The 14742-nt window shown below is 46.8% G+C and overlaps 4 protein-coding genes across 4 annotated transcripts; 2 read left to right on the top strand and 2 right to left on the bottom strand.

The window, feature by feature from the left end:
• Positions 1-1369: 1369 nt before the first annotated feature.
• EV420DRAFT_1701615 (uncharacterized protein) lies at positions 1370-1931 on the bottom strand (the record flags this gene model as incomplete). The annotated part of the gene is made up of 2 exons (XM_060479500.1): positions 1594-1931; positions 1370-1543 (listed from the first exon to the last, which is right to left on the bottom strand). Coding segments are annotated over exons 1-2 (366 nt in total), but the record flags the coding sequence as incomplete, so codon positions are not given.
• A 5321-nt stretch (positions 1932-7252) lies between these two features.
• EV420DRAFT_694574 (uncharacterized protein) lies at positions 7253-8388 on the top strand. The gene is made up of 3 exons (XM_060483130.1): positions 7253-7392; positions 7461-7793; positions 7850-8388. Exons 1-3 carry the CDS (start codon positions 7347-7349, stop codon positions 8290-8292), a joined length of 822 nt encoding a protein of 273 aa, XP_060327995.1. The 5' UTR covers positions 7253-7346; the 3' UTR covers positions 8293-8388.
• Positions 8389-9154: 766 nt separating this feature from the next.
• Positions 9155-10635, bottom strand: EV420DRAFT_1482245 (uncharacterized protein; the record flags this gene model as incomplete). The annotated part of the gene is made up of 8 exons (XM_060469875.1): positions 9155-9313; positions 9342-9421; positions 9626-9679; positions 9729-9833; positions 10060-10136; positions 10363-10444; positions 10502-10562; positions 10615-10635. 8 exons carry the CDS (start codon positions 10633-10635, stop codon positions 9155-9157), a joined length of 639 nt encoding a protein of 212 aa, XP_060327994.1.
• A 2426-nt stretch (positions 10636-13061) lies between these two features.
• Positions 13062-14392, top strand: EV420DRAFT_1482244 (uncharacterized protein; the record flags this gene model as incomplete). The annotated part of the gene is made up of 7 exons (XM_060469874.1): positions 13062-13234; positions 13317-13469; positions 13590-13636; positions 13732-13756; positions 13844-13892; positions 13920-14017; positions 14209-14392. 7 exons carry the CDS (start codon positions 13062-13064, stop codon positions 14390-14392), a joined length of 729 nt encoding a protein of 242 aa, XP_060327993.1.
• Positions 14393-14742: the final 350 nt, after the last annotated feature.

Below are 14742 nucleotides of genomic sequence, written 5' to 3'. Positions count from 1 at the left end.
AGTGGTGGTGTAGAAGAAAGACGGAAAGGGGTTCGCAGCCTATCAACAACTCGGAAGGGCATTGCAAATCCGAAGTGAAATAGACGCGTCTGCTTTGTAACACGTGATATTAGTTCTCACGCCATCGACGCGTCTTGGCGGCTCTTGGACTCGCTTGCCTCCATAGCACAGGCTAACACTTACAGTATATTAGCATTCTCGCTGGCCTGAATAAATGTCTGGGTGAGCCAAAGATGAAACCAATTGCAAGTACAGGAAAACAAACCGAGTCCCCGCTGCACATGCCACTCCGCAAGGACCAGTCACCAGGCGCTAGATAGTTCGATCCCAGCTGTTCGCTCCGACGGTGTCCCTTGATCCGTTTTCCAGAAAACCTGAATGAGTGCTAATATGGCGATTAGAATGGTGGCGGGACAAAAAAAAACGATACATACTAATATGGTTGGGTATGCATCTGACCTCCAAGTGCTGACAGGGACGCCGAAATCCCACGGTAGTGAGGTCGACCCGATTAAACAGCAACACTGTTCGAAGAGCGTCTCATTGAGCAGACTTCGAGTTTCAAATTTTCATTCCTCAGGTTTTCGAGTTGTTAGGGATATTTACTAGTGCTAGTCAGTCGCTGACTGGCGAATTGAGAAGGGGAAATGCATTTGCAAACAGTTGCAAACATCAAGCCAGTGGTTCACTGCAAGGACGAGAGGTTCTTGAGGCAACAAAGGGGGGTCTTTCATCGCGTCTTGATACAGATGCTAATTGATGTTTACGAGCAGGCACCGCGGGAAACTGTCGGGAAGGTGACATCGATGAGTATCAGGTTGTTCTAGCAAGTCGAACCGCAGAAATCGGCAGTTTCTCTGACATGAAGCAAGCAATGACAGGAGTAGCGGAAGAAGCAGACTCGGCAAACTCGGTGCCGAACTTCTTTACTAGCACCGAACATCATAGGAACTTCTCCACGGTCCCCATTCATTGAGCTCTAGCGACACAGACTCACGGGTCGCATGACAGCTATCCTGACACAAACCTAAATTGTACCCAAAGTCATTCCAATGATGGAATATCCACCCAAATTCGGGATGCTTCTGTGGATACCAGTTCGAAGATGGGATGGATATCCGTAAGAATTTTAAGTCAGCGACGGTTGGTCCTTTCATATTCCTCGCAGAGAGATGTCTATAAAACAGACCCGTGAAATCAAAGCGGTTTCTAGACAAACGTACTCCCGATGATTCCTGTTGGCGGGTCTCTGTCAGATGCAGTACTTGAGAAGGACCTATAAATGCCAGGCGTACGTTAACGCTGTTATTTCATCCCAACAGCGAATAAAACACGCCGTGTTGCGCAACGCCCGCAGAATCATTTCCTCTATCCACTCCCGTGTCTTTTCAATTCCATAAAAATCATTCTCTAATTCCGCTGTTTCAGACTCGTTACTGAACGGAAAGGTGCCACTCTTTCCTTTGATGGGTTTCCTTTGTTCAAGGCAAGAAACCAATGACCCGTCTGCGTCGAGTATGATGTTACTGGGATCATTGTCGTTCTGCGCGGTGATCGGTAGGGAGCCTTCTAGCGCTTGCAAGACGAACTCACGAGTACCAGCTTGCCAAGACCGTGAACGTGCTCGACGCCCTTCTTGATCTGATTAAGCGAGGATTCAATATCTTCCCTCAGAATCACACCATTTTCCACAGCATCCCTAAGCGTCTGCACGTATCTCTTAAAACATAACCCGACCATCAGCCCACCCCTCTCAACATACTTATCCGTAGTATCGCGCCACATTCGGATGAGGGTACTACCTCATCAACGTCTCGCAGGCTCGAGCTTCCTGGATCATACACGGTCAAATAACACACCTATCTGGATCCTCCGGACGAAAGTGGAATATTGTCCCAACTTTGACGTAACTATCATTGGGCAAAGGTTCTGACGCGCATAGGAATTCGGGCGGTGGGACGGTTCGGTATAGATAACGTGGTAGGGTTTGGCTTCACGGCTAAGGGCAAAGCGAGTCTCCTCATCCTCGTCGCGAGAACGCTGAGCGGAGAACTGGAGATAAAAAAAGTCCTCCCCGTCCGACCAAAGCAATTCTCGTAAATGGAAGGGTGAGGCAGCTGTGACATCCTAAATTTCGATATCATGAACAAGGCGCCTTTCACGACCTGCAGATTCGATGGTCGTCATGATGAAATATATTATGGCAGTTAACAAAAATATAGGACTCCACTAAAGCATGCACCGTGCGGGAATCGATCAGGTTCGAATTCTGACTCCAAAATGGCTTGCTACTGACCCACGTGGACAGTGGGGTCCTGAGCCGAGATAGGTCGCTTCTCCGCTCGGAGCTTTTCCTTCTCCTCCTAGTGTCTTGTCTCCTCATCCGCTCATCCAACATAAAAATCCCGGTCATGCAGAATTTGACCATTTTTTAGTCTTCTTTTACATAACTTCAAGTCAGGGTCACTATTGGACATGTTTTTTTTTTTTCCATTTGCGAAGCCGTGCTACGACCGTACAGCGAGATTCCCGATATCTCGATTTCGAAGCGGACCTACGCTCCCACTGAACCAGGAAGTTCAGAGTGTCGTCTTTGCAGAGTAAACTGACCCGTATTCGATCCTAGTGCGCGATTACCTTTCCATAATTCAGAAATGGGTGCTTGGACCTTGTTTTGGCAGCTGGCTAGGTAATGATATTCGTAGGTGAGTTCCTTAATGACACTCCTTCGCAGCGCTAACACCAGAAAAGGGATATCAATGAGCACCAATTCAATGATGTACACGCTGGTCTCCGCATGTGGTAGCAGAAGATTAAAATGCAATACGTGTCGCACTTCAAAGGAGAGGCGCCGATCTACTGAAGTGAGAGCTTCATGTGAAATGCACCCTGAACAAGTTGATTCATATCGGCACGTAACAGACATAGATGTGCAGACCTAAGTCACCGTTACAAGGGAGAAATCCGGCGGATCCGTACGACTGACCAGTTCGACGATTTCCTTCACGACCGCCTTCATTATCATATCGTCAATCCCAGTGCATGAATCCCGATGCTTCTACCACACCCTGACATCATAATCACGGCGAGTAAACACCACGCGATCATTACACCCCAAGCAACACAGACTTTGGCCGCATGGTGATAGTTTCCACCCATTCGTCGACCTCGAGGAGTCGTCTTCCACTATCGGCGTCGATTTCAGGCCTTCCAGGCATGTAGTCGAAGAACGTGGTCATGATGATGGCAAATGTGTCGTGGATGCTGTAGCGGAAGGTTAAGCGCTGTTCGGTCGTGAGGATGGGATGGTGCTCGACGACAGATCTGAGACGCAATATCGTGCATACTGAGTCCGTGAAAGACTGGTCAAAAGCACGAAATGCTCACTTCGAGCTCGCGGATTTCAGCCACTCGTTTCAAAAAGCAACAAAGTCGAACATGAATGGCTGTTTGTTCCGTCGTGTTGTTCCGTCTTTGTTTCGAGTATTACCGTTGGAGTTATCCATAGTTCCGAGTGTAAGGGTAGACGGTCTTGACGGGGAGGACGAAAGACCACATTGTTGGGACCCTCTTTAAATAGTCTACTCTCGGCGATGAATTGGAATCATTGCCACTTCAAAGAGAGATTAATATGTTTCTTGTTCATTGTATTTTTTTACAATACGCACTAATTTTTGAAATTGTTACCAAGACTGCAAGACAAAGACACCAGGAACAGGCGGCTTTTCCGCATCCCGACTGCTTTTGTCACAACGATGCGTTGGGGGGTATAACAAATATGCACCTAAACCTGTCGCCAGAGTTAGATGAGAAGGAACGTGTCGCAGATGCCATAATCAGACTCCAATCCTGCCTTAGAGTCCTTCTTGCATCCAAACCGAGATGTTTACTGAACCGTAAAAAATAATTCTCAAATCGGCAGGGTTTCCCCAAAGCGATATCTCGTATTGTATGGTGAACGCAAGGCCAAGAAACACCCTCCCTGCAGTGCCTAGGAGTCAAGACATGAACCGAAACTCATTGACATCTGACGACAAGTGCCCTTTGTGATACCCCCGCAGAACGACCATCGATTCCACCAACATTGTATAGATTGATCATCGATTTTGAACCCGTGCACTGACGAGAAGACTGTTCGAGATGTCTTCATTATCCGATGTTCGGGCTTCCCTACTACACCAAACCCGGTGCACAAATAGCATTGCTGTATCTACCCTGAGGAGCATGCATCCATCGCAGCATACCGTAAACCTGTTGTTGATATCTCTGTTCGATGATAAGTAATCATATTCAACGGTATATACTACGGAGCGTGCGAGTATGCATCGGAAACTGAAGGAGAATTATCGGCTTTTATAGAGCCAGAAAATGTATCTGCGAGGAACGCTTGAGTCTTGAAAAATACCCGGAAAGCCGACACGGGGACTAGACGCGATCTATTCTCTCGTTCATGATGTGTGTAGCACCTATACTCCTGACTGTCATAGTGTATATACGTGATATTATGACCTAGGCCGATCCACAAGATACAATCTTCGAAGTAGCGACCTGATACTCATCGACCGTGCTCGCCGATGCTTCCTGATCTATTCAACTGAATTATGTTTCACCTGCGGAAAGAGTCAGTATTTATACATTACCGCCCGCATGACATCTTACCGCCGGGTGTTTTCTCCTTTGAACTCCAAAGAGGTACCTTCCAAATTGATTGAAAAGGATCGAATGCTTCAAATGACAGAGGTTTGCGATCCATTACCGACACGCTCTTTCGATAACAGCTGAGCTGAAACTGAAAACATCTGCGGATAAACAGCCTACCCAAGGGGAAGCATTTTCAGTCATTCATGTAGACAACTCATGCAGTTTGGGCGGGATTGTCATTTCCGAGGCTGACAATAGAAATAGTGGATCTCCGTCACGTATGCCTTCAATAGGACCCTACCGCATGGCGTATATCTATGAGGTTCTATGCACACATGACTACGATGTGGAAATGAAAACGTCACTTGCATTCGATGAATACAAACCCAGCGAAGAACTGAGTCCAGATAAGCACGCATTCGGTCAATCATGGTGAGAACGGGTGCCACGCGCTGCGTGTACATCATACAAGAATAGAGTATACGGAGAACTCTGTTATGCACCAGATATGTGTCGGCGGCACCAAGTCTCGACGCCCCTGAATGTAGCATCCGAATCACGTCGAGCATACAGCTACCTGCAAATAGCATAGATGAGATCTAGCCTTTCGGCGTCAAATGCCGTGTCACGAGAATTTTCTTCAAGGCGGATGGAGATCCTAGAAGCCGGTATATATGATCGCGTTTGAGCGCATTTTTACGGTGCGGATGGTAACAGGGATTTTAACTGTACTAGACGAGAACTCGGAAGATCATCTCGGAAATGACAGGTCAATAGCTGACGCAAGGAGGGAGAAGTCGCAATCCGTTCTGCAAGGATATGAACGCCAGAATACAAGTAGTAGGGACATGATAACGTACCTTAATGTACCCAAACGTAGTTAGTATTTTATCCTGCGTGGTGCTTATACTCACTATTCAAGAAGTTCTTGAGCCCTGCGTGTAGCTAAACTGTCCCGCGCCGAAGACTAATGTCTTGATATGAACAACAGTGTGTTGGTGAAGAATCTTCGAGATCATTCACCTGGGGCTTTTGGAAGCCGTCTTTCATTGCGGGAGTCAACGCCAGAGCCCAAGCGCAGTATTCCCTTTCAGAATAGCTCACAGATACGTCCCTTGGAGCGGGTAGGTATACAACATCGCCGATCTATCAAGCTTTTGGAACGTATTAGTATGCGATGATGTCGAAAGAAGAAGTAGATTTACCGCATCCGCATTCACAAAGCGTCAGAAGTGAGCGAAATTCTCGTGTCCACACCCTAGGGATTCCCCTCGATCATAGTTACATCGAGGAAATCGCGTTGTTTTATCTTAACTGCCGCGTTACTGTAAACGACGCATCTCATGAGTCTAGATATTTTGATTATAGTTGACATGATTACAGACCCGGTCTTGGCCCAATCTTGGCCTCATCAACGTCCGGAATCAAGAGAACAGCGCCTTACGTAACTCCGCTCCTTCTTCCCGCTCTGGAGACTGGCACATCAAATTGTGTACTCGTGTTTAAAACCAGCGAGACGCCATACAAACAGCCTTTGTCTTCGACACTAATTTCTTGTTTATAAGTGTATAAGGGGAAATATACTACGGTATGAGGAGCACATGTCTACTCCTTCTGGATCCACTCCGCCCTTTCCCATAGTATCCTTTACATTATGTTATCCCTAGGCCCCTTTGTATTCCCCCAGAACAGCTTATAATCTGTAGCACGTCTTATTATGCATTGATCACAGCTGCGCCATCCCCCGCTTCTTCTTCGGCCTATGATAGTGTCTGATTCAACGTGCATCGAGGAGAAACGGATACGTCGTAGTCATCTTACTCTTAGCGAGGGAGTAGTCTGTGTACGTAGAATTAGATAACCATAGTAAACGACAGGAACGTGTGGAGTATGATCGCCGTGTTATGGTTACCCAAAAGGTTCACAACGTGCCGTTTGGTGTGGAAATTAAGGCGGAAACTGCCAGACATTCAGTGTGTGCGAACGAGTGTATACTAAAATAACTTCCTGTGTCATGGGGATAGCATGGATAGATGAGAATACAATGTAGCGGCTAAATTGCCTCTTCGAATTAGGAAAACATCTTTCGACGGGGAAAGTGGAGTTAACCTGATTCAATACGCATCGTTCTCTCTAAAGGAGACGAAGAACCAAGTACAAACAAAGCAAAAAGCCGGTTTCAAACTGTAAATCTATCAACGGGAAGGCACCTTATGGCATGGGAATTCAAGTTAACCGTTGTCTTCAAATGTTTCCACCACGGACAAGCTGTAAGATCGGAAGTGATCGCAGACGAAGAAATTTCACACATTAGTTCATCGGTCATCACATAGTAGAGATATCGTCTACTGAGGCTACTACTCATCCGAAGAGCGACAGGATTGAAATCGAGATTGTGGCGGGATGCGGGAACCTGGGAGATGTCATTTAAGTGTATGGTGGGGAAATCAAAACTGCGGAATGGTGAGCTTATTTGACAGTATTAAATGATGGGAACTAACTATTGAAGGATCCATACGCAATGCACACCGAGTCCACACCGATGTCGACAGGCAGATTCTTGAACCTCACGGGTGAGATGAGTGTCTCGGCGGTCTTGAACAAATCGGCGACCTCTCCTTAGAAGCGCGGAACAGGTACATAACTGGTTAATATTTAATGACACCTCCCTAGGTTTCTCGCCACCGAAGTGGCCAGCAAGTACGATGGCTGAAAACATCTCACTCCCTAGCATTCACGAGATGTTCCCAGGTGAGCACGATATCATTCCTGCGCCTGGTTCTATGACTGATGATGTGTCTACTGCAACTGGCCAACAGAACACTTGCTATGTATCTCGCCAGAAGTACGCATCAAATACAATACGTCACCGACCCTCGTTCCCTCTCATCCATATGTACCGACTCCGCCACTTCGTAGGCGCGAGCAGTATTCGTCCGATTTCCGTCGCTTAGGAACTGCGTACTCTTCTCCATTCTCTCATAAATCTCCGGCGGCAAAAGGTATTCAGGATCTTAGCCGTCGTTCACCCCCATCAGCAAGCGACGATGGTGAAGACGACACGAAAAGGTTTATTTGTTCAATCTGCAATAAGCGCTTTGGCCGCCCCAGCGGCCTCAAAATTCATATCAATACTCATACCGGCGCTACTCGTGAGTTTCCCACGAACTTGCCTTTGGCTCATCTATATTGAGCGCTACGCACATAGCTTTTCGGTGCCCGGTAGTTGGCTGCAGGAGGGAATTCAACGTCAACTCCAATATGCTCCGGCACTACAGAAACCATATGAACTCAACTGTAGCTTCTTCCCGGTCAATCTCTTCTCCGTACTCGGAACGACCTATGACAGCTTCGAGAGACTACACTCAGCTCAGTGGTTCTATGAAGAAGTCAAAGCTCATCTGGCGCCCTACGTTGTCGATCCCGTCTTTCGATGAGCGAGAGCAGCAAGGGGGTCAGCTCCGCGACGTGGCATTTTTTAGGGAGAAATATGACAAGCGGTACATGGAACGTGGACCTGGCATGTGCAGATACGAGCAGCAGGATCTGATAAGTAATATTCCGTCTGCGCGAGAGTCATATGGGCGGGAGCATGAGATAGGAGGAAGCTATCCGTATGAAAGACGACATTCGTATTACTATGCAAACTAATAACTACGTTTATGCATACTCGCTGTAGTTCCTTTCTTCCGTGCGTCTGCATCCCCTATTGAAGCATAAAATGAGTGGAAAGTTCAAAGAAAATGTGTGTTGAAATTTCCTTCAAATGTCGCGCCGCGGAATCCAGTCGTGGGTAAAATCCATCGATATTAAGCACATTTGATCTATAATGCAGAACGTCCTATGCGATCGCAGATGGAGATTGTCCATATACTAGGAAAACCTGGTGTTAGGGTCAATAGCAGCAGTGATAGGCTGAACTACAGTGTCGGCGTCCCGTCTAATTCCCGTCTTCTAAACGATAACACGAAGATGAACCTTCATCTTAGAAATGACGGTACCGCAACCAACAAATATGGTGGAAGCTCTACCACCCAATCGTGGGAGAATTAATGTACCAAATTCCACAGGCGCTGTAAAGGATCCTACCTTAAGGAGGGTCTTCAACCCGAGAGCAGAGCACGATCGGCGTATATTAGCCAGAGTACGTAGAGTCACAGACACGACATCAAGGTAAAATCAAAGGTTAAGAAGAAAAGCGGTGGGCCATCGCAGGGCGTGGCAGATCCGAGTCCTGAAGATGGGGGTGGGCTGCTCTGCGTGGGCGGCACAAGGTGCATTGAATGTCACAACAGACTAGTGATACTGAGCTTGTACCGCTCAACTAAGAAGATTTACGATGATCGCGACAGGGTGAACAAGACTCCGGAGCATAAACAAAAAGAGAAGGAGCGGGGTCCCTGCTCGTCTGAGAGGCTCACAGTTAACGGATGTCACGGCAGTAAAATTCAAATTGACCAAATCATAGTCTAATGATACACGATAAAAGGCTGCTGATCTTGAGAGCAGCACCTCAAGTCTGGGCAACGAAGGTGACGACGTCCAAGGACATGACAATGAATGCATTGATGATGGCAAGGGTGAGAAGTTGAATGGCCTTGGCAATGACGAACCATATCCAAGTAACAGGTGGAACCACAGTGTGCAATGGAGAGGGCAGCTCAGACGATATCTGTGATTCAAGTCAGTGAGGGGGCTACATACCCAATTTTCGTTATGGCCTCAAATGGCCAGTCCTCCCAAAAAGGTCCAGCCAGCATATCCCATTCACCGTCACCAACTAGCCCATATCAGTTGTCACCCTAACGCTTTCGAAAGTCAAACATGTTGGACACCAGGAGGGATACTGATCGAGTTGACAGCACCAGTCCCAGCGATGGTCCGTGCGAGAAAAGTGGCCGAGAATGTCGGTCTTCTCGGGCTGTATCTGCAGTTGTTGAGTCGAGGTCGAGGTCGAGGAACAAGAAAAGGCTGTGAAGCGTACAGAGAGGTGAGACCGTTTGGGCAAATGCCTCCCCAGTAATTAGAGATGTGGCAGCTAAAGCAATGTTAGTTTCATCATGAATGTACCAATCTCAAGTACGTACCGAAAAGTTGGTGATTTAAATCATGTTCAATGTCGAGTCGAGAAAACGAAAGAAAGCGAAGAAGAACGGAGTCCGGGGTGATAGTGTGACACAAATAGGGTATTACTAAGGGAACACGGCATGAACGTCACGGCGAATTATCGGACTATCACCATCATGCACCGCTACCGAGGTCCTCAGGTTAGCATAGACCGAATCCTGTATACACAGGACTCAGAAAAGGCCGAAAAGGGCGCATACGTAGCAGTCCAGAAGTCATAGGTAAACAGAAAATAAGAAATGACGTAGCTAACCGGTCCGTACGGAATCCGTATCCCTTACAGACACGCACGTATTGATGCATTAACGTCTAGCTTATCCGAATACTGAGCGCTAGTGGAGTTCAGCAAGAGTTCTGGCTTGACACGACTGGAAAAAGCCAGTAATCCTGGGATATCGCCATAGAAATCGACTTATATACAAGCAAAGAAGGTTCCACACTAAAAGAAGAAAAGAGCTTTGCACGATGTGTTACAATGCGCCACCAACAAATAAAGTGTGTTTCTTCCACTTGACAATTAGGAATCATTTAGTGGCATTTCTATAGAGATTACGCATTAGACACATCTTCGGATTATCCGTTTCTGCCACTCACACTGGCTGATAGGTGCAGGCAATTTGGCGCCTCTGGCAATTCGCACAGGAAGGACGGTTACCATCACATTTCATTTTACGGCCTTCAAAATATGCATCGAGTCCGCGCTTTTTACTCGATTTGACATGGCATTCCTTACCTCGACAAAACTCGCATGCCATGGGGGTCCTTCTCGGGGCTTTGTCGGACTGCTTCTTGGACTGAAAGACGAGTCAGTAGTGAATGGAATCCATGACGGATTAGATTGCTTACTGCAGAGGTGGACGGAGACATAGCGTAGATCTAGGGAAAGACCTCGTGCTAGATTTTGGGTATCTACAATGCACAGTTTCAGTTTTATATGTGCTGCAAGTAGGCCGACGTGACGAGTGGCAGGCAGAAGGCGGCCACTGCTATTCATTCATTTCCGAGTCCTGTGTCTCCGGATCTGAGGCGTTTGTTCTCACTGTCACCTCTAAAAACGACAAGAAGAGGAGAGGCGGCGTCTCCGTGGCTATGTGATCGCGTAAGTTTGACTGATGAAGCCGCCCTTGCCAACTCACGGTTAAGAGTGCCTTTCCTAGGAGCAGCTCATACGTCCTATTCCTACAATGTCGCGGTCATAGGTAGGGGAAGGCACATCGTACGGAGTCGTAAAGGACGCTTACTGATTCTACGTGGCCTATTTTCTTTCGAGGCATGATCCCTATCCGGAGTGTAAGGGCCGGCGCATTACACATTGATCCATGGACTCTTCTGACGCCTCGCTGATAGGATACATGAGCCCAGCGAAATGAATGACCTCTTAATAAGATTTTAAGGCCTAGATGTACACTCTAATTGGCGCCTACGATTAGGGTTGAAAGGTTTGCAATGGTGCGATCAACTTCCAGCGCATATTTCAAACATCGGAATTCTAAATTTCCGATATGTCTCAGTCAAAAAATAGGAAGTTACGAGTGACGGACTTGGATAGATCAGCTCCGAAAGGAAGAAACAGTAAGGACATTATGGGAAATACGACGACGGTTGGAGCGCCTTTTACTGGGGCCCATGCATTTTCATTTAGCCATCACCGCCACTGATGGCTGAAAACTATCAAAATAACGGCACGAATATAATGAACGTGTGAAAGAACCTACAAATTTTTGCTCCGAGCGGTGGGAGAGAGTTGAGTAGCTATTGGGTTGGATGAGGCGAACGAGGCCTGTCTTCGTCTCCAAGAAATGAGTAAGATGACTGCCCGAGTAGTTTTATTGTCACCTGCGCGCCATATAAAGTGTCGCAAAATTAGGATTGAACCTTCCTCTATGAATCATGCATACACAATGGTTGTGAAGTTTAACAGCAAACGCCACGATGACAATAACAACGGCACTGAGGTCAATTAAGAAACGGCCCTTTCCTTGGGAGAACGCTGTAGCCCGTGTACCATTAAAGTATCAAGCGCGAGAAAGACGGATTTTGAACTATCGGCGGACTAAGTCAGCCGTCCAGATCTCCGCTCGTGTGGATCTGATGACGTCTTCAAGCATGCGGTCCGACGAGAAGGGGCGTGGAGTCTCCAAGTATCTGTGGTATTGTCATAGAAGATGCAGTGCCTTGTATTATGATGGAGGGCTTTGATTGCAATGGGTACCATGATGGCATGACGAACGAAAGATATACGGACGTGCTGACGCACCTTCTTGACGTCTTCTAACATGAATAGTGGAAGAGAAGGAGGGGAAATTCAAGAAATGCTAGAAGTCCGCCTGGATGTAAATCATTGGTCTCTCGGTTAGTTCTTCGCTGTGAAATGAGGTTGGTCAATACCGATGACATACGAATGGACTTGAATTACTTTTGGAGAAACTTGGAATCAGATTTATGGAAGAGGGATTGACACACTCTCCTCTCCCATCAAGCGTAATCTATAACGCAGGCCAAGGTAGTCAATCTTGGAAGAGCGAGCAATGATGGGAGTAGCGAAACAAGCCGGCTCGGCAATCCCCGTGCCGAGCTTCTGCATCTGTCTTCCTCTTCAGCCATACATCAGTATACAGACGCAGGGTAATAGATGACATCGTTGTTTCTTATTAGTGTACTACAAAGTCCCTTGGATTCAGTTCTCTGCATCCGAAATTAGGATAAGAGTGTTCACTTCAGCCTATATATAACAGATACATTTTCTTCACCTTCCAGAAGACGAAACAAAACGAAAGCATTTTTTAACCGCAAGATTTTCAGCTATTCTTTTTAGAGATACATAGTAAGATATATAGTAACCCACCCATCTTCATTATGCCGATACGGCGATAATACCGCTGTTATAAAGTTGCACTGCGCCGACGGTCCATATCGAAATATTCAAATTCGGTGGATATACTTATAAGAAACGTATGTGACAGAAGGTACCTTATAGAAGGGAATATTTTCTATGATTGACTTTGTGGCCATTACCCTCCTTGCCCGGGTTAAATTCTCTAATCAATAAAATTAGTATTAGATATGAATGAGATGGGAGAACAACTGCCATGACCGAAACATCCACACCTCGCCTGCTCACAACGGCCATGGTACTCTGGATAGCATCGACATACTGCGAAAATATCTGTGGATTGAAGAAGACACCGGTATCGACCACGATAGAAAGTTTCAACAGACACGTCCATGATGGTCGAGATAGAGCGGTAGCCACATTGTACCAAACACCGGTATCGTAATCCTGTTGCTGTGTCATGCTCCGAGGTGTTCAAAATGCCACGATGATGGAGAGGTGCTCGACAGCTGTCGCCTTGAGACTTGACCAGACAGCATACCACCACTCGAAGTCTGCATACAAGGCAGAGTTCTCAGAAGTGAACGGATCCCACATTATAATGGTGAAACTGCGAAGGCTGCTGAGGTTGAGGTGCGATGTCGGAGTGGTCCGTCGCGGATATCTACTACGCATTAGTCGTCGATCTATGTAACTGGGACTCGCTTACGATAAGCACCGTGGAAGACCTTGAGTATCTTAAGGTCTCCCGACACCTCTCAGAGTTCTTGCAAAGATATTACTTCGTCGAAAGTGGAGACAATGACGTCAAGGTCCCACAATTTGTCGAAAGACAAAGGACAGTAGTGTGGGTTAAAGACGACTTTGAGTAAGTTCGGCTGTACACGGCGGCCTTCGAAGAAGCACGTCTCTAGCTTGAGGCGCAGTATCGACGGTCCTGTTCGTTGATAAAGCAGCGCTAGACATGGAGAGGTGTCGTTTATACTAGTACGATCGAGGATGAGCGTTTCAAGCTCGGTAGAACCATGGACGAAGGTGTATATTTCATTCGCGCTAGAGAACCTGCGGTATCCGAGGTTAATATCCTGGAATGAATGAGTAGAGAATGCGTACTTGGTGTCGTCGTTCAGGTTTGACCACGGTAGATGAGCAATGGTAAGCCGAAGAGTCTCAAATGACTTCAGAAGTCGTAGAATCGCAGGCTGATTAAGAATAGATGCCGGATCTTGACAATCACCGCAGTGTATCACAAGCGATTTTCTGCAAAGGATGGAAGATGCTGATAGATGAAGTAGGTTTTCGGATTTGCTTCTTTCAGAGAGATATCTTCCGAAAGAAGGTCTTCCGAGTAAATGGCAGAAACGTCCGGCAGGTGAACGAGCATGCACGAAGAGTTGGAATGTCGTCTTTTAGGTGGTCAGTTAAATGGAATGTTGGAGAAGCCACAGGATATGTTCGCAGGACAAAAACCTTGGAATTTGAGACGGCCTCATGGCGAAGAAGGCTGGCTCGTACAGAAGATTTGAGAACAGAAAGAAACTGAGTCACTGGTGGCTCAGAGGAAACCACGCGTGAGGCGGTGAATGGAGATGAGCCTATTATAATAGGAGGTTGCTGTCAAGATGCGGTTGTGGACATGAAGGAAAAGCTGTAAACACGAGGCAAGTAAAAGCCGATCAAGAACGTGATGTGCATCCACGGGTGTCCTTCATAGCCCCTGGAAAAGTTATTCTTGTTGTGAAACGCGGTGAAACCCCATTCCTGCAGACAGGACGCGCCGCTTGCAGATAGTCTTACTGGGATGTCGTATTCTGCACGTTGAGCAGACGACGATGTGAAGAGTGTAGTGTTGGTAAAAACGCCAAGTAATCGGTACCTGACAAAGGAGAAGAACTATAGCTTACATATCGTAATAAACATCAGTCTTACTTCGGCGAAATGATGTCGTAGGTACAGTTTTCTCGCCTTGCAACTTTCCGGAGCCATAATTCGATACGCAACATTGGGGGAGATCCCAGTGGTATATGGTTTGCCTCTGTACGGATGTAAAAATCAAAGAAAAAGAATGCTGATAAGATTCATAGGAACCAATACAGCGCTGAAATTTCCACGAAGAATCCGCATGTCGCCACAGATAACGG

This window comes from Desarmillaria tabescens (assembly GCF_030435595.1).
Source record: "Desarmillaria tabescens strain CCBAS 213 chromosome Unknown EV420scaffold_31, whole genome shotgun sequence".
In the NCBI taxonomy this organism is placed as follows: Eukaryota; Fungi; Basidiomycota; class Agaricomycetes; order Agaricales; family Physalacriaceae; genus Desarmillaria; species Desarmillaria tabescens.
The sequence above is the reverse complement of the archived record's forward strand: the minus strand, read 5'-3'. Positions and strand labels throughout refer to the sequence as shown.

Coding starts and splice junctions, on each gene's coding strand:
- EV420DRAFT_694574 (XM_060483130.1), top strand. CDS start 7,347: ATGGCTGAAAACATCTCACTCCCTAGCATTCACGAGATGTTCCCAG. Junction 7,393..7,460: donor CATTCACGAGATGTTCCCAG/GTGAGCACGATA, acceptor ACTGGCCAACAG/AACACTTGCTATGTATCTCG. Junction 7,794..7,849: donor TACTCATACCGGCGCTACTC/GTGAGTTTCCCA, acceptor CTACGCACATAG/CTTTTCGGTGCCCGGTAGTT.